The following is a 21485-nucleotide window of genomic DNA, read 5'->3' as shown; positions in this document are numbered from 1 at the left end:
AACCATCAAAAACAAACTACATCAGTTTGTTTCCTAGTAAAAACTGGTAACATAGATATCAACTGCTGTGAACGGAGCTATGATCTAATAGATTCAACATCAGTGAAACATGACGTTAAAATAGTTTAAGTCCTTTCCAGGTCCAAACATTGCCCACATTGAGCTGTCTGAGAATCAGCATGTGCAGAGGTAATCTTTCCACTGACTTCTAGGATAAAGTGCTTCCCAGCAGTGGGAAAGAAGAGCATATAGTTTACTTTGCTCCGTATTATTTCTTCCACGATATAGCCAGATACTTGTTTGAGGGTCAAGAACTTCCCTTCCATACTCCCAACTCCCCCTGATGTTAAGTTCTAATCACATGTGTGCAAAATCTGAAGTGTAGCTATGGAAACACACATTGCTGATTGCATCTCTAAGTGTCCTGAAGGACTAGATAGAAGAGAGGTGCAGCTAGGAAAGAGGAGACGCAAGGGCTTCAGTCAGCAGCCAAACACGTCATGAACTGTTCTGAACAAGGGGATGGCTGTGGGCATGTTCCATAACTAGAACCTTAGCACGCTGCTCTCGGAGAAGACATTGATGAGGTGCCTTTACACTCGGAGTCTAAGAACAGCCACAGTCACAGGCCTAACCAGGAACACTACTACAAATCCTTGTAATAAGGATTGACAGGTTACCATGGATTTTCAACAGTGTGTCATTCTCAGGACACGTTTTGTTTGTTTGTTTTGTTTTGTTTTCCCCAAATGGAAACAAGTCTTTTTCCTTTTTTTTTTTGTTTTTTGGGTTTTTGTTTTGTTTTGTTTTGTTTTTTAATTTTTAGGTCTATATTTTATTGTATGGTTACTTGGTCTGTATGCACACCAGAAGAGGGCATCAGACAGTTGTGAGCTGCCAATGTGGGTTCTGGGAACTGAACTTGGGACCATTGGAAGAGCAGTTAGTGCTCTTAACCACTGAGCCATCTCTCTAGCCTGGAAACTAGAACCTTTTCAACTAGAACCTTTTAGCTTTCCATTTCACATTGCTGTGGGTGGGTAAGCAAGACAAATTACATAATAAGTGTAACTCATCATAACACAGCAAACAGCTGAGAGCTAGTGATAGTTTAACTGACTTTTTAAAACATAGGGTCCTATTTGACAGCCCTGGGCTCAGACTTGCAATCCTCCTGCCTCAGCCTCCTCCATAATGACTCTACAGTCATATGTACCACCTAACTGACTTTATACTTTTAGAAAAACATACTTATCTGAACAACTGTTTAAGTAGTGCCTACTGTAGACCAAGCACTGTGCTAAACTCTGGAGATACAAGAAAAAAACAAAGCCAGAGGGAAAACAACGAGAAAAACCCATCCTGAGTAATAAGGCAAGACAGACAAGATACATCCATCCACTGGTGATAGATGCTGTGGAAACAGTGAGCAGGGGAGGGATATGTGTGGCTGCAAAGACTTTTGACACTGAATTAAGAGAGCTAGTATCATACCGAGCAACATACACTGTATTTTAACTGCAACAGTGAAGGTGCCGAAGAGAATCCAAGGCAGCTGGACAAACTCAGAGGAGACGCAGCAAGAATCCACACAGAGGCTGGTGGCTGTCCCAAATGGCAGCTGGAAAAGGACAGGCCCCAGATCTTTCAACACAGAGTCATGAGACTGGAAAACAGAAGTTTACGAATTGTGGCAGAAAGAAAAGGACAATCCTGGGTTTGGGGTCATGTTGTGTAAGATGACATGGATGGGACCTAAAGTGACAGTGCTCGTCCGCCTCATTCCTTCCTGTCCCCAACTCCACTCCACAGAGGCAACCACTGCCACACCACTCAAGAGACTGTCCTGCTGTTTCTGGCCACACTTGGAAATGTCCAACTCCAGCCCTTGGCTCTTCTCCTTAAAGATCATCTACTGACTTCTGACTATGAAATTAGGAGGATTTAATGGGCTTCTGTCATGTCCACTGGCCCCACGCATGTATATTATACACTACATGTTTTCTTCCTCACCCCTCAAACCACAGTTCTAAGAGAAAACTACATTTCGTGAGTCTCATAAAGGTTACACACGAGTCCTTTATGCAAGCGACGCTGTATTATGATGACCACTCCTTATGTAGGTCTGCTCCCCTTTAAAAATCATCTCTTCCCCCTTTTCCTGGATAGTCTAGTCCCTCCAGACCATGCTGACCTCTTCATGCATTGCTCCCACCAGAACATGCCCTCACTCCAGCCTTGGAATCCCTCTTACCCTAGGCTTCATTTCCATTCCTGGATTGTGGGGTTTGCGTCCCCTGTTAGTGCCAGCTGTCCTCAGACAGAAGCAGTACACTAGCAACATAGGGAAGACAGTCCAGGCTCAACCCAGTCCCACTTCTTAGCAGCATGTGACTGAGAACATGCCCGTCTCAGTGCCCATGTGTCCAAGAGAAATGGTAGTATCCTCCCATACCGCTGCCTTCTGTAAGCACTGTGGAAGCTGTGATGAGGATTCCAGGGCTGTGTATCAAAGGTCACATTGGCGAAGTCCTGCCTGTCAGAAATATCATTACCTAAAACTCCACCTTTGACTGAGAATTCAGGAAACTGAGCTGGAAATGGCTTCCTTTGTAATTGTAGGAACTTCACCCCACCCTAGTGTGGCACTCCTAATGAAAAGTGGTGTGCTGAGACTAATCCTGAGCTGCTGTAAGTGATCTGTCCTCTAATTTAGGGGAGGATTTCATGTATACAGTCATCAGGTTTTTACAGTGGAGGTTGATCTAGTCTTTTTCCTCTCAGGAATGTGGTTGAACCTGAGATTTGATGGGGTAAAACATCTACTGTTTCCTATCATCTGAGCTGCTGAAAGCAACATTACACAGTTTAGATCAGCATGCTAGTATCCCGTGGTATTAAAGGGCAACACTGTGTAAAATGCCAACGTGTGTTTTCTTCTGAAAATGCAGTGTTAAATATACCAGAAAGTACGGCATGAGTAGGTACTTCTTACCATGCAATAACTTACCACTTGAAAATTATTTATTTCAGCCAAGACTTGGAGGCTACAGCATGAAGCCACCTGACCTGCAAATGTGTCATGTATAATTTGAGTAATAACATATGAAGAATACTCACCAATAACTATACTGTTGTGTGTACAATGTATGAGTCAAGCTGTGATCACTTACTGGAGGAATGAAAGTTGATGTTATACTAATTTTGGCAATACATGAGAATATTGGAAATATATAAAAATGTTCCATAAGGCTGGCCAATGCTTTATAGATAAAATAGCCTAAGCCTGAGATAAAATTTTAGGATACCAGGAAATTCATGAATTTAAGATTACTGAAAACTTGCCAGAGGGTCTTGGGGACATCTGTCCTTGTGTGATGGCAAAAGCTTAAGAAAAACTTTTTTAGGATGACCATCTGTGTGATGAGTGCACATATTGTTTTTCCATATACAGCAGAAAGGATACCAGGAGGAAGCAAAGCAAAAACTCAAACATAATCTGATGGGCTGGTCCAAGGACTTCACAAAGGGCTGGCAAAGCTTAGGGCCAACAAGGGGATATAGTACAAGAGCCTAGAGTTGGCCATCCTGAGACTGTGGCCAGGCCACGCTCTAAAAGGGTATGAGACAAGAATTACTGAGACAGAGAGAGCAAGTGTTTAGAGACAGCCACTTGGGGGGAGTAATGGCCTGAGGCAGAGGGGTACGCAGCAGGAAAATAAACACCTGAAACTTGCCCCACTACAAAACAACCTTCCAATTCCTTCATTCCTGCCCCATAAGATGCCACAGGGAGAGGAGGCAGCCAATGCTCAAAGAACTCGGGGGAGGAGGCCGTCTGAGGAGGAGCTGTCTGGGGAGGAGGCCGTCTGGGGAGGAGTTCGGGCAGAGGGGACCCGTGCTGTCACTTCCCTTCTCTGTCTCCTTCCGGCTGTCGTCTTTTCAGACAATACTGTCCAGAAGGTCTCTAGAAATGACCCAATTATAGTCTCTAAATAATCAAATTTCTATAATTTGTGTAAAAGCAGCTTTCCCAACATCTGAGCCAAAGGTTTCCTCTGTATTTGGCAGAATGAGCCATCCTTAAAGTTACTACCAGCAATTTAAACCTAACAAGTAGACTTAGGTGAGCTAATAAGCTATCCAGCTTTTGTTTGATCTGCCTGGTGAGAAAACTCCCAATGGTGTATTTAATCTTGTGAAGAACTGAACATTTCAAACAACTTCCACAGTTGAAGTCTACAGAGGTTTGCACAAAAGCCAGAAGATGAAATCATGTTTCAGCAAACAGCCTCTTGAATTGCTTTTCATCACATTTCATAAAACACGTTATACTAGTATTTCAAAGAAAAATAATAATTTCACACATTCTAAGTTTCCATTTATATATCGTTCAGTAACAGGCAAAACCAGGAAAGACTCTAAGTCAAGAGTAGCACTGACGAGGGACTGGAGAGATGGTCTAGTGGTCAAGAGCACTGGCTGCTCTCGCAGAGGACCCAAGTTTGGATCCCAGCACAACAGCTCACAACTGGACCTCACAGACATAAAATATAAATCTTTTAACAAGAAGAGTAGCACTGACTGAGAGGAGCAGGGTACCTAGGTACAAGGCAAGCATGAAGGAATCTGCTGACTGTTATTAGAAATATTCTGGACCCAATCTTTTTTTTTTTTTTTTTTTTTTTTTTTTTGAGGCAGGGTTTCTCTGTGTAGCTTTGGAACCTGTCCTGGATCTCGCTCTGTACACCAGGCTGGCCTTGAACTCATGGAGATCCACCTGGCTCTGCCTCCCAAGTGCTGGGATTAAAGGCATGTGCCACCACCACCCGGCTCTGGACCCAATCTTAATTTTTTTTTTTTTTTAAAGATTTTATTTATTTATTACGTATACAGAAGAGGGCGCCAGATCTGATTACAGATGGTTGTGAGCCACCATGTGGTTGCTGGGAATTGAACTCAGGACCTCTGGAAGAGCAGTCAGAGCTCTTAACCTCTGAGCCATCTCTCCAGCCCCCGATCTTAATTTTTAACATGGCACATGTTATCCAGAATCATTGGGCTGTACAATTAAGATTATAAACTTCAAACACTGTATTTTCCTGAGGTATATTTTAAAAGAAGTAATTATCAAATGATTTTCACATGGTCTCCTTAGTAAATATCTTCATGCAGAAGAAGTCTAAGTTATACATTTACCAGGGGCCACAAATTGATCCACAAAACCACCTTATTCTTCATACTGTCTCCGGAATTCAGCCACTGGCTGCTGGTGAAGTTCACTGAGGCACAAACCTACTTAGTAACTGACCCTTAAAAAAGTAAAAAGGTTTACCAACCCCTGATTTAAACTTCAGGCAACATGTTGAAAATGATCCTCTCAGAGGATATTTTAAATCAACCTTTCACCAAGAGACCAAAGTTACAAGAGACATTATATGCAACTAAAACAGCAGGTACTATGTACCTGCTGTGGTACTGTGTACTCAGTCTGTTTAACCTGCCTTTAAGAGAACACTGTAAGCAACCTTACTGTGCCTTGGATTTCCCATGCAGTCAGCCTTGACAATCTAAGGTACAAACATAGCTCTCTTCTTAAGTTACACACTGTTCCATACCCCTGACCCTGGAGAGGGGTGTGTGTGTGTGTGTGTGTGTGTGTTCATGCTGAAAACATGTGGATGTAGGTTGGTAATGCCTATCTGTGGTGTTGAGTGCTATTCAGAGCCAGCAGGGGTCAGTAAAGTGGCTTCGCTGTTAAAGATAATATAAAGATTCCCCCAATACTTTCTCAGCTAGGGTTTCTGTGCTGTCCAAGCCCTTTGCTATACAGACTCGCAGTTTCAGAGGCACAACACACAGGAACAGAGACAGATCATATTCACAAAGCAGACTACATACGGGCCAGTAACCAGAAGATACAGGGAACAAAGTTGGGAATTCAAATTTAGGTTTGCTATTGGTCAAATTAATCGAAGCAGAAGCACATTGTTTTTATTGCTTAATGTGGCATCCACACATTTTGATATCTCCTCAGGTTGTCTTTAATGTGTTAAGAACACATGACAATGTGCGTGGGAGTTCCCAGAGAAAACTAAGAAAAAGAGTGCTGTGGATATCGTTCTATATAAATAAAACACTGATGGCCAGTGACCAGACAGGAAGTATAGGCAGGACAAGGAGAGAGGAAAATTGGGGAAACAGGAAGAAGGAAGGAGGGACACTGCAGCCACCGCCAGGACAAGCAGCATGTAAAGACTCTGGTAAGCCACCAGCCACGTGGCAAGGTATAGATTTATAAAAATGAGTTAATTTAAGATAAAAGAACAGTTAGCAGGAAGCCTGTCACGGCCATACAGTTTATAAGTGATATAAGCGTCTGAGTGATTATTTTATAAGTGGATTGTGGGACTGCGGGGCTTGGGGAACCTGGAGAGAAGTCCTCCAGCAACAAAAGAGCCTCTTGGAACAAAGGTAAAACTGTCCTAAAGGCTCTAAGCTAGGGGGAGAAGAGGTAAGAAGGAAGAAGCCTGCTAGCTAATGTAGGCATTCCCTCCTTACTTTCTAAAGTAACAGTTCTCAATTTGTGGGTTGTGACCCCTTAGGTAAACTTCTACCTCTGAAAATGTTTACATTACTATTCATAACAGTAGCAAAATTGCAGTTATGAGGTAGCAATGAAAATAATTTGATGGTTGGGGGTCACCACAACATGAGGAACTGTGTTAAAAGGTCACAGCAACAGGAAGGCTGGTTCTGTTCTTTACAACAGAACCACTGCTGTAAAGCCTTTGAAACTGTGAGCCAAATAATCCTTCCTTCTTCAGATTTTGTTACTTAGGCATTAGTCACAGTGACAAAATATTTGACTAACACAGCATCCAAGTCAATCAGGAAAATACTAAAAAGTCACTCGACCTGTGCCACTAACATCTGCCCAAGGAGAGACATGGACCCATTATTATTTAGTATTCCAAGGCTTCCCTCATCAACAGGCTGAATCCAAAACACTGTGTCTATTCACAGCAGTATTATTAGTTGATCCAAATCTCAGATAGCACACTCACCAACTTTCCCTAACCATCTTATAGGTAACAGAAAAATTCTCTGATTTTGAATCAGGGTCTCACTATTTAGGCCCGGCTAGCCTTAAACTCAGGATGCAGTTCTGACTCATCTTAAAATTCACAATTCCCCTTAGCCTTCCAAGTGATGCAATTACTGGCATGTGCCATGAAACCTGGCTGAAAAGGAGACTTAAACAAGAACAAAATGTCTAGCTCACTCTGAAGTTCCCGCTGCCCAAGCATGAGAACCAGAGTTCAATCCTTAGCATCATAGTTAGGCGTGGTGGGGTGCATTTGTAATCCCAGCACCGGGGAGGTCAACACAGGAGGATTCCTGGGACTTGCTGGCCAGATAACCTAGCCTAGTCAGGTACCATGTGAGAGACCCTGTCTCAATAAACAAACAAACAAACAGCTGGGAGCTGGAGGGATGGGGCTAGAGAGATGGTGCAGTGGTTAAGAGCACTTGCTCCTCTTGCAGAGGACCCAGGTTAGGTTCCCAGAACCCAGAGTGGCTCACAATTGTAACTTCAGTTCCAGGGGATCAAATACCCTTGTCTGGCCTCCATGAGTACAAGGCACACATGTGGTATACATACTCATATGCAGGCAAATATTCATACATGTAACATAAAAATATTTCCTTTTTTAAAAAGGTGTGGATAGCTGTCCTGAGAAACAATTATCTGAGGCTAGCTTCTGGCCTCCACATACAAGTGCACATCTGGGCACATGTATCTTCCACATATATCTTCCATATATAAACACCCACCCACACAGTCATTCATACATACACATTTTTTAAATGTATTTTAAAAATATCAAACTATAATAGTTTTTTTTTTGGTTTTTTTTTTTTAAATTTTTCTAAAAATGTATGAGTGCTCTGTCTTCATGTATACCTGCAAGCCAGAAGAGGGCAATAGATCCCATTTTAGATGGTAGTGAGCCACCATGTGGTTACTGGGAATTGGAATCAGAATCTTTGGAAGAACAGCAGCCAGTGTTTTTAACTGCTGAGCCATCTCTCCAGCCCCAGCCCCCTTCTAAATTTTATTCATATAGTAGTTTTATTTAAATGCCATGATAAAAAACATAAAAGTTTATCCAAAGAAAGTATCTCAAACAAGACAAAAATCAAAGAATATTGTTACAAAGGAAGGTTGGAGGACTGACAGACAGGTCATTACATAGCTCCAAAATAAACTAGAAATCCTCTAAAAAATGATACATAATTATTGATATATATATACAAATATACAGGGAAAGACATGTATATAGATATATAGATATGTATCTATATATATGTGTGTGTGTGTATATATATATATATATATATTTTTTAAATGAGTCTAGGAGAAGGTAGAAGCCACACCATTGTCTACAAGAAATGCTGTCTTTAAAATTATGTAACTGTATGAACTTTTAAGCATTATAATGTAGCCATAGTATAAATAAGCATGATTAGTAAATGTAATCCTTGGAAATCATATTCAATTTTCAAAGAAAAAACACTCTTTTCTAAGTCAAAGCTTTTGCCTTTTCTACCGCCATCTGTGGTTATTAAGAAATGAAAATGAGCAGCAAGATGTCCAGCAGGCAAGGGCACTTGCAGCCAAGCCTAACGACCTGGATCCCTAGGACCCACGGAGAGGTAGAAAGAACTAATACTGACCTTTACATCAACACCACGGCATGCATGTGTCACCCACCCTACAGACACACACAATCAAAGCAGAATTCTAAAACTTAAAAAATGGAAATGTCTTTTCAAGTTACCCAAGTGTATTGAACTCTATGAACTGCACAATTCACATTGGGGAGTCAGGTTGAAATATTTTTAAATGCTAATGTATGTGAATAAGGCATAAAGTATGCCACACAAATTAACATTCAGCACTTGGAACTGAAATCCAAACAAAGATAATTCATGAATATGGTAATAACTCTTCTCTGGCACAGCATCTGAATGCACTTTATGCTTTGAAGCACATTTTAAGTAAACTTCCAAAGCTCATCTTCAAGTTTAAGAACTGCCACCCGGCAAGTCGTTACGCACAATCTGGGATTTGTGACAGTTTGCCAAAGCTAGATTATAGTTAGTTTTGTTATTTATTCACATAAAGTTTTTAGAGCCTAGTGCCAACAAGTTTGTATGTGGCAAGTATAACTTCAAGAAACTAACTATAAATACTTCAGACTTAGTCACGTAATTAGAAAAATATTTTCATATGCTACTTAAAAATAATCATATACACTGAAGCCAAGACTTCACTTTCCATACCTTCTTAGGTTAGCATACACTTAATCCACACTGCAAGTCACATTATTATAAAGCATCCTAAATTGGTTGTCTTCACTAAACTCCCAGTTTTCTCTTATGAACTCATTTGATGTACTAAAGAAAAAAAAAAAAAAGCAAGGTGAATGTGGTTCATATCAGTAACTCCAGCTCTCGGATGGAGGTTTGAGGCTAGCCTGGACTACACAGGAAGCCCCTGTCTCAAACCAAAGCAAATTTCAACAGTTTTGTTTTAGTGGTAAGAAAATTAAAAGCATAATGGTTTCCCTCCTTTTGTCATGTGTGAAAGTCGCTGGCGTGCGTCCTCTACTCCATGAGACTGTCGTAAACACAAGTGCTCAGCAGCACTGAACTTTGCCGCACACTCCTCTGCTGTGCCCTGCTCACTGTGCACACTTCCCTCACGTGGGGTTTAGTCTCCACACTCAAGTCACCTTTAGTCAACCGTTACCATCATGGCTTCTTTCTTAGGATCAGAAGCTCAACAGTAGCCGCCATTATCTACTCACATGACATGGCCTACATCACCAAGCTCACTTCATCTTCTTATGCAGAAACTGTACCTCACGTTATCGCAGAGTGATCAGAGGACCACACTGTTACTGGGGAGGCCACAATCAACAACTAACATTACAGAAGATCGTCACAACTGTCCTTTTTCCTAAACAGTTATTAACAACCTTCCTCTTCTGCTCCTCCTCCAATTATAACAATCTCCCCTACCTCCTCCTGCGTTTATGTTTGTCTGAGACATGATCTCCCTCCCTCCCTCCCTTTCCTCTAAGCTTCTTCTAACTCCACCTATTGAGTCTTGGGATTACAGGTGTATGTCACCATGTCTAGCTTGTGCTATTAATTTCTTACTCAGCCTAATTAATAAACTAACTTTTATCACAGTTAAATATGTATCTGGGCTGTGAGGTAGTATGTATAGGGTTCAGTATTGTCTAACATTTCAGGTATCCACTAGAGGCTGTTGAATGCACTCCCCACAGATAAGGGAACTAGAGTCATCCTTTTCTTACATCTTACCTTTTTACAGTTGGACAACTAATGTTGGAGCAGGCTTCAAGATGGCTTGATAAAAGCAATTGCTGTGCAAGCCAGAAGACCTGAGTTCCGTTCTCAGAACCCACGGTCCCTAAATGCAGACAAGAACTAACTCCACAAAGTTGTCCTCTGACCTCTATATGCATGCCAAGACACGTGCATTCCCATGTGTATGTGTGTGCACATGTGTGCAAAGAGAGACAGACGGGGACGGGGACACACACACACACACTTAGAAAAAAAAAGATCGTTAGAGCAAATCTTGTCCCTTAAAGCTGCTTACCTGAATGTATTTCCGCTGGGTTTCATCATTTAAAACATGTGCAACATGCTTGGAAAAAATCTTTTCCCTACCAGTTCTGGCATGGATGCCAACCATAGTGACACCAATAGGCCAGGGAGCATTTCCAATGGCCATCTGAAGGTATGCATCATTCGCCTGAAAGGAAAGTTTAAGAAATCAGAAAGGCCAAAAACAAACTGATTCAAATGTTTATTTCAAGTATTGCATAGTCCTTCCTGACTCTCTTTTTATCTACTTCTTGATGAAAATATTGTTTCATTGCTCAAATCGAGACATTAAAGTATGGGGTGACTTACTGCCCTGCCCAGAATACAAACGCCTGTGAAAAGAGAAGCCAAGGCTAAGCATGTGAGAAAGACAAACACCCTTTCTAGCCGTTGGGCACTGGAAAGCAATGCATTTCTGACTGGAAGAGCAGGTAGCTAACTTGCCCTGCTAACAGAAACTCTATCTTAGATCCAGTCTTCACCACACGTGGCTGGGAGGTAGACACGAGCTAGCTGGCCTTCCACCATCCAACCTGCAGTCACATAGCAAATTGCAGCACATGGGCTCGGGAAGCAGTACCTATTGGACGGGGTGGGTACTCTATCTGCTGGGACAACCACATGCAGTCCGTAACCGACAGATGGACAGACAGGACACTGGCTTACAAGTCAAACAGATGAAGCATGTGAAGTATAAGAACAAGTACGCTTTTCACTCTGACCCCCAAATTTCTCACCACCCCCAAGTCTCCCACCTGCCAAGAGCCTTAAAATAAGAAGGATGAAAAGTCAAGACAGAAAGCAGCGAAGACAAACGGCTCGACTTTACAGTCAGGTCTGGTGAGCTGAGAGAAAGGAGGGGAACAGAACAAAGAGCAAGCAACTTCTACAAGACCCCCAAGGACTTCAGGCAGGCTTCATCAGGACTCTAACTTCAAAACTCGAACTGGGTGACGTGTACAGTGGTGAAACCACACAAGCACTACAGGTAACCGTTTGGGAGGTCACCGTCCACCCGCCCTGCAATACACTTTACAGGTTGCAGTTGAAAGGGAATTCTGCATGTTTTTAATCATTGGCTCTCAGGTGTAACTTCAACACAGGACTTTAATAAAACTTCCAATTTTCAGCGTTTCTAAAATTCCAAAGAGAATTTTCCAGCACATTATTAAAATTTACTGGTTCTTTCTCTCATTTACACAAAACAAGCTCTCCCCTGGTTTTGATACACACCATGAGAATAAAATAGTGGAAAAGGTAGGTATCCACCAGGGCAAGCAGTGATTATAATGCTTATTAAATGTCATGGAACTGGGAGGAGGGAATATGATCAAAACATGTAGGAAACTCTCAGAGAACTAAAATTTAAAAAGCCATGCAACTAACAAGAACTAAGAATGAAATAGGAAGTATTTTCACGGAAGCAGCTGGCTTCAGTACAAGTCAAATCGCTTCGGTAACCCAACGTTCTAACAGGCAGAGCAGTGGCGCCAGCCGAGAAGGCCAGCATCCCTTCTCCCCTTTCTAGTGCTCTAGCAGGGCCGCTGGGATTCCAGAGACCTTCACTCCAGGCTTCCTGGGAGGCTCAGCCATTGGAAGCCCCTCCTCACTGGTGCAGCGTCAGGACCCAGAGCCTTTCTCTCCCTTCTCCCAACTGACTTCCCCCCAATGCCCCCTTCCAAACTCTCCCCAGAGTCTTGGATTCTAGGGTGCTTTCCCCAGCACCTCTCCCAGAGCCCATTCAGGAGCAGACACTGGAGTGAGTAAGAACAGCCCTCCCAGCAGGCACTCTGTGATTCCCATAGTACTGTGAAGGCCGAGAAGAGTCCCGGCAGTCCTCCATACTCCATTTCCCCACAGAAACAACAAAACACAGGTGCATTCCACTGACTCAGCAGTACAAGTTCAGCTACATTACAGATCAAGTGGCTTTTGTAGCAGTCTGAAGAACCTTGTTCCTATGGGAGGATTCGTTCTCTGCCATAATCAACTATTTATACACTGAAATTCAATCCCATCCATAAAATGAGCACTGCCTATATACAGCACATGCTCTGAAGAACCTTTTAACCCAATTTTACAATGACTAAGAAAGTACAGCTGTGGTTTGAAGTTTGTTACTCCATGCCAAGAGAACAGAGAGATTTTTTCCTACTAGCCTGTTTCACATTCTTTCTTAAATGTGCTATGTACACTCCTTCCCATTCCAAATAACCATTATACTATGACCATAACCTAGACACATATGGTCACAACAACTGCAATACACAGTATAATTTACCTTCACATATTCTCTCTGTAACATGAATTTAATAATATCTGTTATTGATTCTTTAATATCAGCAGGAAGATTCTGAAAAAGAAAAAAAAACATAAGTTTTGGAAGCTACTGTATGTAGTGAAAACTACTTATTCTAAATCTATATATTCTGATTTAAAAAAAAAAACAAAAACAAAAACAAAAAACAACCAAACATGTATTTAAAGTATTTTCCAGAAACCTCACCCTTTTCCGGAGCTTTCTGAAAAGTGGTCTGAGGTAGGACTCGGTCTGCTTCTGCGTAGCACTGTTCAGTTTGCCCTGCACGCTGCGTTTCACATAATCCTCTCTGGCATTCAATTCTTTAGCCCAAACGCCAAGAAGAAACTGTTGACAGAAAAAGTTAAGGCTGCAATGCCACCCAGTGGTTTGGGTGGAAAAGCTCCCTCACACAGCGATGGTACACAATCATCCTTCCTTACAACATTGTCCTTGCTGATTAAATTAGTGTCAAATAAGATTTCATTAACAAACAAGTTCTGTTTGTTTTATCATGTGTTTCAAAGTAAGAAACACCGCCAGTACTACTACATTGTGAAAATGATCCATTTCCTCAGAAAAGAGATACAAATTCCTTAATGACCGGATTAAACTTCCACTGTATTTTTACTTGTATCCATTACACATAGTTCAACTAATCTAGAGTTGTCCTCTATACCAGTGTTTCTCAACCTGTGGGTCTTGACCCCTTTGGGGGAGTTGAATGACCCTTTCACAGGGCTCACTTATCAGATATCCTGCATATGAGATATTTATGATTCCTAACAGTAGCAAAATTAGTTATGAAGTAGCAACAGAAAGGATTTTACAGCTGGGAGTCACCACATGGGGTTGCAGCATTAGGAAAGTTGAGAACCACTGATCTACATTATGCACACTTTGATATTTGATCAATGTTTGAAGTATCTTATATATATCTTGGACTTTTTACCTACCAGAACAGAAAATTCAATTAAAAAATCCCATCAACACACCCAACTAATGGTGAAGGGAGAAAAAAAGGAACAAAAATAAAACTATGATCCAGACTTCTCACTCCGGGTTTAACTGGACTCTCCTTCCAGAGGCAGGTGACAGTGAGGACAAGGGGACACGGCCCTCTCTGCTGCAACATGAGGACAGACTATCAAAGAGGGAAAGTGTGCTGCTGCCTGCACTGTCTAGTTCCCACCGCAGCCTAGATATAGTCTAGAACCTTGACAAACAGACGCTGCATGCCAAACAAATACTTTAGCTGGCCGGCAGTGGTGCACGCCTTTAATCCCAGCACTTGGGAGGCAGAGGCAGGCGGATCTCCTTGAATTTGAGGCTAGCCTGCTCTACAGAGCAAGTTCCTGAACAGCCAGAGCCACACAGAGAAATCCTGCCTTGAAAAACACCGTAAAAATTTAATAACAAACTAAGTAAAATAAAATGTAAACACAAATAAAAGGCCTCTCTGCACTAAATCTCCCAGTACGCAGACAAATATTGAAGTGAATTTAGGATCTGACCACATTCTACCTAGATGACTCAAAAGAAAAGCTGACAGCAAACACAGAACCAGTGATCCGCAATAAGAAATACACACAGAACTCCAGAGACGGGCCTTGCTGCAAAGTTAAGGTATTGATTTTTGCAATGCCAATGCCCTTCCTCCACCCTCCCCTGACAGCCTTGGGACCGCCTGTATGGCACTCACTTCTCTCTAGGGTAGTTACAGAGAATTCTACAAACTTGGTGTTCACTTCGCTGCTGCAATCATTTGCTATGGAAAGTCCCACAAGAACGCAGACACTCATTAACCACTGCATGAACAGTGATGGGGACTCCAGTGGCACAGCCAATGAGTACCAGGTACTTACACAACAGTACAAACGCTTGACAATTACCCTATCCAAACATATCCACAAACGTTAAGACTGCTTCTTCCATGTCCACAATGCTCTCCCTCCCTAAGTACACACCTTCAGGAACTTGGTGATGATGTCCATGTCCTTATGATCGTCACCTTTCCCTAAGGATTCCCCCAGTGCCTGAAGAGAGAGAACAAAACTTCTGTTCACTAACACAGAACAATTTTTAAAAAGGTGTATCAGAGTGTGTGTATGACCGACAATAGGTTAGAAGACGTTTATCACACATATTGACAAATTTTTATTTTGAAATTTCTAGACAAGTCACACACAAACAAAAACCCTGACTGCACACTTATATTTGGACACTGTGCTACCTTTGACAAAGAGAAGAAGAGTCAGCACAAGGGCTCAGAGGGTAAAGGCAACTGCTGTCTGATGGTGCAGGCCGGACAACCTGAGTTCAGTTCTCAGAACCCAAGTAAAGGCGGATAGAGAGAATCAAGTCCACAAAATTGTCCTCAGCGCTCCACACACGTGCAGTGGCCAAAGTCCCCACCAAACATCATGTGCACACCATATATATCCACAATAATGGTTTTAAAACATCGTAAAGGCTTTTATTATTTTTAGCTATGTATCTGTGTTTGGATATGTGTTCACAGAGACCAGAGTTCAACATGGGTGCTGGGAACCAAACCTGAAAGAGCAGTGCATGGTATTCTTAACAGCTGAGCCACCTTGCCAGCCCCAATTTTGTAAATTTAATATAAAATATCAGTGAGTGTTAACAGATCTGGGCATTTCTCCTAGGTAGGTAAAAACGGCCAAAAGTCAGATTACGCTGGTGGCAAAAACACCCTGTGGATATATATTATAAGCCATTCAATTGTATACTTTATTTGGGTGAATTATATAGGGTGCAAATATCTCAACATTGTTTAAAAAAGAAATAGCAAAGGAAGGGAGAAGAAAGAGAGGGAGGGAGGGAACAAGCCTGACTGACAAGTGACTGCTCACTCCAGTTATTTAGGTAAAAGTTACACACCACCTTAAACAAGGGATGTGATCTCAACCATGATCTCCAATGAGATCACTACATGTTCAGGAGCCAGAAACTAAAGAAAACAGAAATAAGAGCTTATGTTGTATTCAATATTAAAAAACAAACTTTAAACTGTATGTTACATGCTAGACACTTACATGACACAATATTGTTTCTTTATGAAGATTACACATATCATTCCACATGCAGCACACGTGACAGAATCAGGAGGCTACATGGTGCCAAGTGTTGGCAGGAAGGCAGGAACACAAGCCCCTCAGTGCTACTTGCAGGGTTACACACCGAGACAGCATGGCTGAGAGCAGCTGGGCAGGACTCAAATATGTCCGGATAAGCCCCATAATTCTGTTTCAGTCCATGTCTGTGGCTAAGGAGGAGCTGAGGGCAGCCACGCTGTCCACTATAACAAGGAAACTAAAAGTAAAATATAGGAATGCCGTAATATATGGCCAATTCAAAGAAAAAAAAAACATACAAATGTGGATCTTAACAGTATGAAATGGGGGGGGGGCAATAAAATAAAGATTACCACAACACAGTATTACTTTACATGCACATAAAAACTGCAAGCTTTACAAGAACATCACAGCAAATAAAAGAATGCACATCAAACATTACAATGATTGTTTATGAAGGTAGGAAATACAGAAATGTGAGTGAATGAGAAAAAACCAAGACCTAAAACAAAAAAGTGCCTTCAGCAACAAAGGAGTATACTGTGTAGGGACACTGCTCCTGAGGAGGAAGGGATGCTGGGGAACAGGCTGCACTGGGCAGAGAGTACCTCACCTCTAGCTCTTCAATGGTGGTGTTTTCCTCATGAACTTTCAAGTCATTCTGTGTGTCCTCCTCTCCAGGTTCCTGACCACCCACAATTTCATTCAAGTACTGCTGGTCAATCTTATCCAAAGCTGCTTTCAGATCATTCCTTAAGCCCTACAGAAGGCGAGAACAAGAAAGGCATCAGTTAGGAAATTTCACCAGGGTGTGATCTGTGATCTTTCATTAATATCAAGTACATTCCAGGCTGAGATGCAGCTCAGTTAGCAGAGTGCTTACCTAGCATGCACAAAGCTCCCCAGTACTTAGAGCCTGGGCATGGACTAATAAACACTTGTAGTCCCAGCACTGGGAAGGTAGAGGCAGAAAGACCAGATGGTTCAGTTTGGGACCAGCCTGGGCTACATAAGAACTTGTCTCAACCTTCCCCTCCCAAACCCCACCCCAAAAAGTACATTTCATGTTAAGGGCTTGTCAAAACTAGGGACTCAAACAAATCAATTCATTATACTAATACTAGCATCACTCAAAAGTTAATTATTATAAATATATTTAAAAGAATGTATGCACATTGTCCAGTCTAATGCTAAGAAAGAGAAAACAGACCTGAGTTACAAATCTAAAAATTGGTATCAGCAAAGCCATTATGTTCTAATAATGAAGTTTAGTGAAATTGACGGGTCTCCCCCAGAACTACTCCCCCTCCGTTTACTCTTTGGAGGAGAGCAGCCCTCAGAAGAAGACAACAACCACTTCCATCTGATCGCAATCACATGAAGACCTTAGGCAAAGGACTGCCTAGCTTAGCCATCAAATGTCAGAACTGACTTTGTCTAGTGTCATTAAAGTTACAAATAACCAAGAAAGACTTGAGATTAATAAATTGCTTCATAACATCAAGTTTTGGGAAGGTCTGTTATACAGCCACAGAAAACCACACATACTTTTCATTAATGAACAGAGTAAGTAATAAAACGTTAATGAAGCCCCAGAAGAGCAGACCAATCACAGCCCTAACTGACATGTGTAGAACCAAACAATCAAAGCAAAATCACAGCCTTTCAGGAATGATAGAACGGACCAGATGCTGAACACAAACACATGACCAGAGCCTCCCACCTAAAATCTACAACTGCTACTCCTAGAAGAAAACACAAAACATCTCTTCAAATCCTTCACATATGCAAAGAATTCTCAAGCAGAACACAAAAACCAACAAGCAAAAGAAAAATTTTAAATTAAATTAAAAAACAGTCAATTGGGACTTCATCAAAATTGAAAACGTATGCTCAGCAACACTCCATAAAAAATAAAGTAAGTAATTCACAGGCTAGGAACAAATCAGTCAAAAAATCCTATCTGTGTACATAACAAAGGGCTTATATCCAGCACATATAAGCAGCTCCTAATTAATAAAAAGACATTAATAAAAGACAAGCAATTCAATTATTTCAATGGTGGTGTTTTCCTCATGAACTTTCAAGTCATTCTGTGTGTCCTCCTCTCCAGGTTCCTGACACTTACATGATACAATACTGTTTCTTCATGAAGATTACACATTTCATTCCAGATGCAGTGACAGAATCAGGAGGCTACATGGTGCCAAGTGTTGGTAAGGGCTTTTCTAAACTTGGATGGTTAATCTTGTTGATGGAATTTATAGAAGCAAATCTCTGGGTATAGCTATGATCATCCAGACTGGGTTAGTTGAGACTGGACACCCACACTAAGTGTGAGTGGTATCACCCCATGGCCTGTGGTCCCAGATGGAACAAAGAAGAAAAAGAGCCAAATGCCAGCACACATCCCTCTGTTCCTGACTGTGCTTGCAATGTGACCGACGACCTTCTGCCTTCCTGCCCAAACGAACAGTATCCCTTCAAAGTGTCACCCAGATAAACAGCTGACCTGAAGCTGCATTTGTTAGGTACTTCTCCCAGCAATGACACAAGACAGACATTGGACAAGGGAAGGGAAGGATGAAAAGATGCTCATTATCTCCAGTCATCAGGGACATGAATAAAATCGTGAGATTTTACACATACAAGAGAACGGTTTAAATTCAGGAGTCTAACAATACCATGTGCTGATCTTTAGAAATGTCTGACACTTCCTATAAAGCATGCACTTATTCTTACCATTGAGTAACGCTACTTGTAGCTATTACCCTGAGAAAACCTATTTACTCCGGAGAGTGGGGAGACTATATACCTACTCCTCCTCGAATAATTGCATATGAGTATTCATGATAGTTTTATTCACAGTAGCCCAAAACTAGAAACAAACTGTGGTACAGTCATATAACTAAATATAACTAAGCAATAAAAAGGAAACTATCCACAACAGCATAGATAGCACTTTTAAAAATGTCATGCTGAGCAAAAGAAACTAGATATTCACTCTTGGGTCTATCCATATGAAATACTAAAAATGTTAAATACCAAAACAGGAAGTAAAACTTAATTCACGGTGTCTTAATTCAGAAGGCAGCTGCCTCGGAGCAGAGAAGTGACAGGGGCACTGGGTGATGAACATATTCTTTATCCTTATATGCTCACATGCATTTGTCAAAATAGATCGATTGTTATGCTTATGATACATACTTCCCTTACTATGCCGGGCGGCGGTGGCGCATGCCTTTAATCCCAGCACTCGGGAGGCAGAGCCAGGAGGATCTCTGTAAGTTAGAGGCCAGCCTGGCCAGTGACAGGCACCAAAACTACACAGAGAAATCCTGTCTCGAAGAAAAAAAAAAAGGTAAAATTACTTCACCAGCACTAAGATGACACTATTCTCCCATATTTGCCTATAAAAATGCAGCGAGTCAAATCCCACATTACTCCGGCTCACGAAGTACTGTCCTATGCTGACCCTGTTCCTTGTATTCGCCTACAACAATGCAGTTAGTCAAATCTCACGCTATTCCAGTTCATGTAGTGCCATCCTATGCTGACAGTTTCCCATATTCGCCTACAATAATGCAATCGGTCAAATCCCATGCTACTTCTGATTATGTGGTGCCATTCTATGTTCTTAGCTTTGTTCTGACGTCTCACCTTGTTAACTTCTGGTGTAAGAATCTCTATTTTTCTTAAACGCTGGAAAGCGTCATAATCGGTTTCTCCAAAGAGTCTAATTGGTTCTCCTCTTTCTCTCAGTCTTCTGATGACCTATGAAGATACATAAAGGAAACTTCAAAGAGGGGAAAAAAACCACTAAATATCTCAAAACAATGTGCATATTTATCTTAAACTGAAACTTAAGGTTAATAAGCATAATTATGCAAATAAATGTTTCTAAGTAAAATATAAAATTCTTCAATTTTTTTTTTTTGAAAAATGTATTTGGGTGGGCAGTGAACCATGAAGTGTGTGCAGTGGTCAGAGAACATCTTATAGGAGTCAATTCTCTCTGCCCACCACGTGGGTACCAATTCAGGTCGGAAGGCTCCACAAGCAAGTACATTCACCAGTCAGTCAGTATGACAGCCCCAAGATCCTTCAAGTAAGTTTGAGTCATCTATCTCATAATAGATATTTGTGAATGAAAGGGGAAAATACTTTAGATAAAGTACTATTTCGACTCAAGTATCTCATACATTCTTTTACTGAATAATTCCTATCAAGTTGTTTGACGTATGAATCTATAATGCAAATCTGAAGCAAGCCCTTCATGTCAGCCATCTAGATTTAGACACACAGACATAGACACACGTACACTTGTCAGGACACAGTGTAAGTGACACACTGTGGGCCCTCGTGTCAGGTATTAGGACTGCTTAGTCCTTTTTAAGCATATGTTAACACATATGTTAGTGTCCAAACACTATTTTGAAATAAAGATTTAAAAAAAGAGCCAGGTGGTGGAGGCGCATGCCTTTAATCCCAGCACTCAGGAGGCAGAGCCAGGAGGATCTCTGTGAGTTCAAGGTCAGCCTGATCTACAGAGTAAGATCCAGGACAGGAACCAAAACTACACGGAGAAACCCTGTCTCAAAAAACAACAACAAAAAAAAAATCTGTGTTTGCACCAGGCAGTGGTGGTACACACCTCTAATCCCAACACTCAGGAGGACGCACAGGCAGGTGGAGCTCTGGGAGTTCGAGGCCAGCCTAGTCTACAGAGCGAGTTCCAGGACAGCCACAGCTGTTACACAGAGAAACTCTGTCTCAAAAAACAAAATAAAAAAAAAAGCAAAAATCTGTGTTTGCTCTTCCAGGATTTCTTATGATAGACATGCTATATGTTAGGATGACACTTTAAGCAACTAGTAGTTTACATTTACATTAAATGTAAATGTCTTTACATTTAATCTTGTCCACAAGTAGACATGTTAAAACACAGATATATTTATGAGGCATCATAAGAACAAAAGATCACTGAGTTAATCAAAACTTAAAAGAACCTAAAATAGAAAAAACTGAGCTTATTACTTTAAAACACTGTTTCCAACTGGAGACTATTAACAACAAACGAAGTAACTATAAATTATGTAATACTTCTGACATCTATTTAAATAGGGAATTCCCATCTATCCAGGATTATAACACAGTGGTTATGCCTAAAAGCAAGCAATAAACTAACTGTTCTCAAAATGTGTAAGAATTCCATCATTCTAAATTATTAAATGAGGAGACGTGGGGGCCAGTGAGGTGGCTCAGTGGGTGAAGGCATTCGCCAGCAAGCCTACCACCCAAGTTCACCTCTGAGACGCACATGGAGGAGAACCAACTGCTGCAAGCCATCTTCCTCCCCAAGTGCGAGCAAGACAAGC

General features: G+C 41.4%; 1 protein-coding gene across 2 annotated transcripts in view; it reads right to left on the bottom strand.

Moving 5' to 3' along the window:
- Nucleotides 1-21485, bottom strand: part of Prpf18 (pre-mRNA processing factor 18) — a 38745-nt gene that overhangs the window by 8254 nt on the left and 9006 nt on the right. For both annotated transcript variants that reach the window (XM_028895085.2, XM_028895086.2), the window contains 6 exons: nt 19768-19881; nt 16721-16867; nt 14977-15045; nt 13217-13357; nt 12992-13063; nt 10703-10858 (listed from right to left, as the gene is read on the bottom strand). In XM_028895085.2, the coding sequence (XP_028750918.1) occupies nt 10703-10858; nt 12992-13063; nt 13217-13357; nt 14977-15045; nt 16721-16867; nt 19768-19881 (699 nt within the window). The remainder of the gene's footprint in view (nt 1-10702; nt 10859-12991; nt 13064-13216; nt 13358-14976; nt 15046-16720; nt 16868-19767; nt 19882-21485) is intronic.

The sequence above is a fragment of the Peromyscus leucopus genome, chromosome 5, assembly GCF_004664715.2.
Source record: "Peromyscus leucopus breed LL Stock chromosome 5, UCI_PerLeu_2.1, whole genome shotgun sequence".
Lineage (NCBI taxonomy): Eukaryota > Metazoa > Chordata > Mammalia > Rodentia > Cricetidae > Peromyscus > Peromyscus leucopus.
The sequence above is the reverse complement of the archived record's forward strand: the minus strand, read 5'-3'. Positions and strand labels throughout refer to the sequence as shown.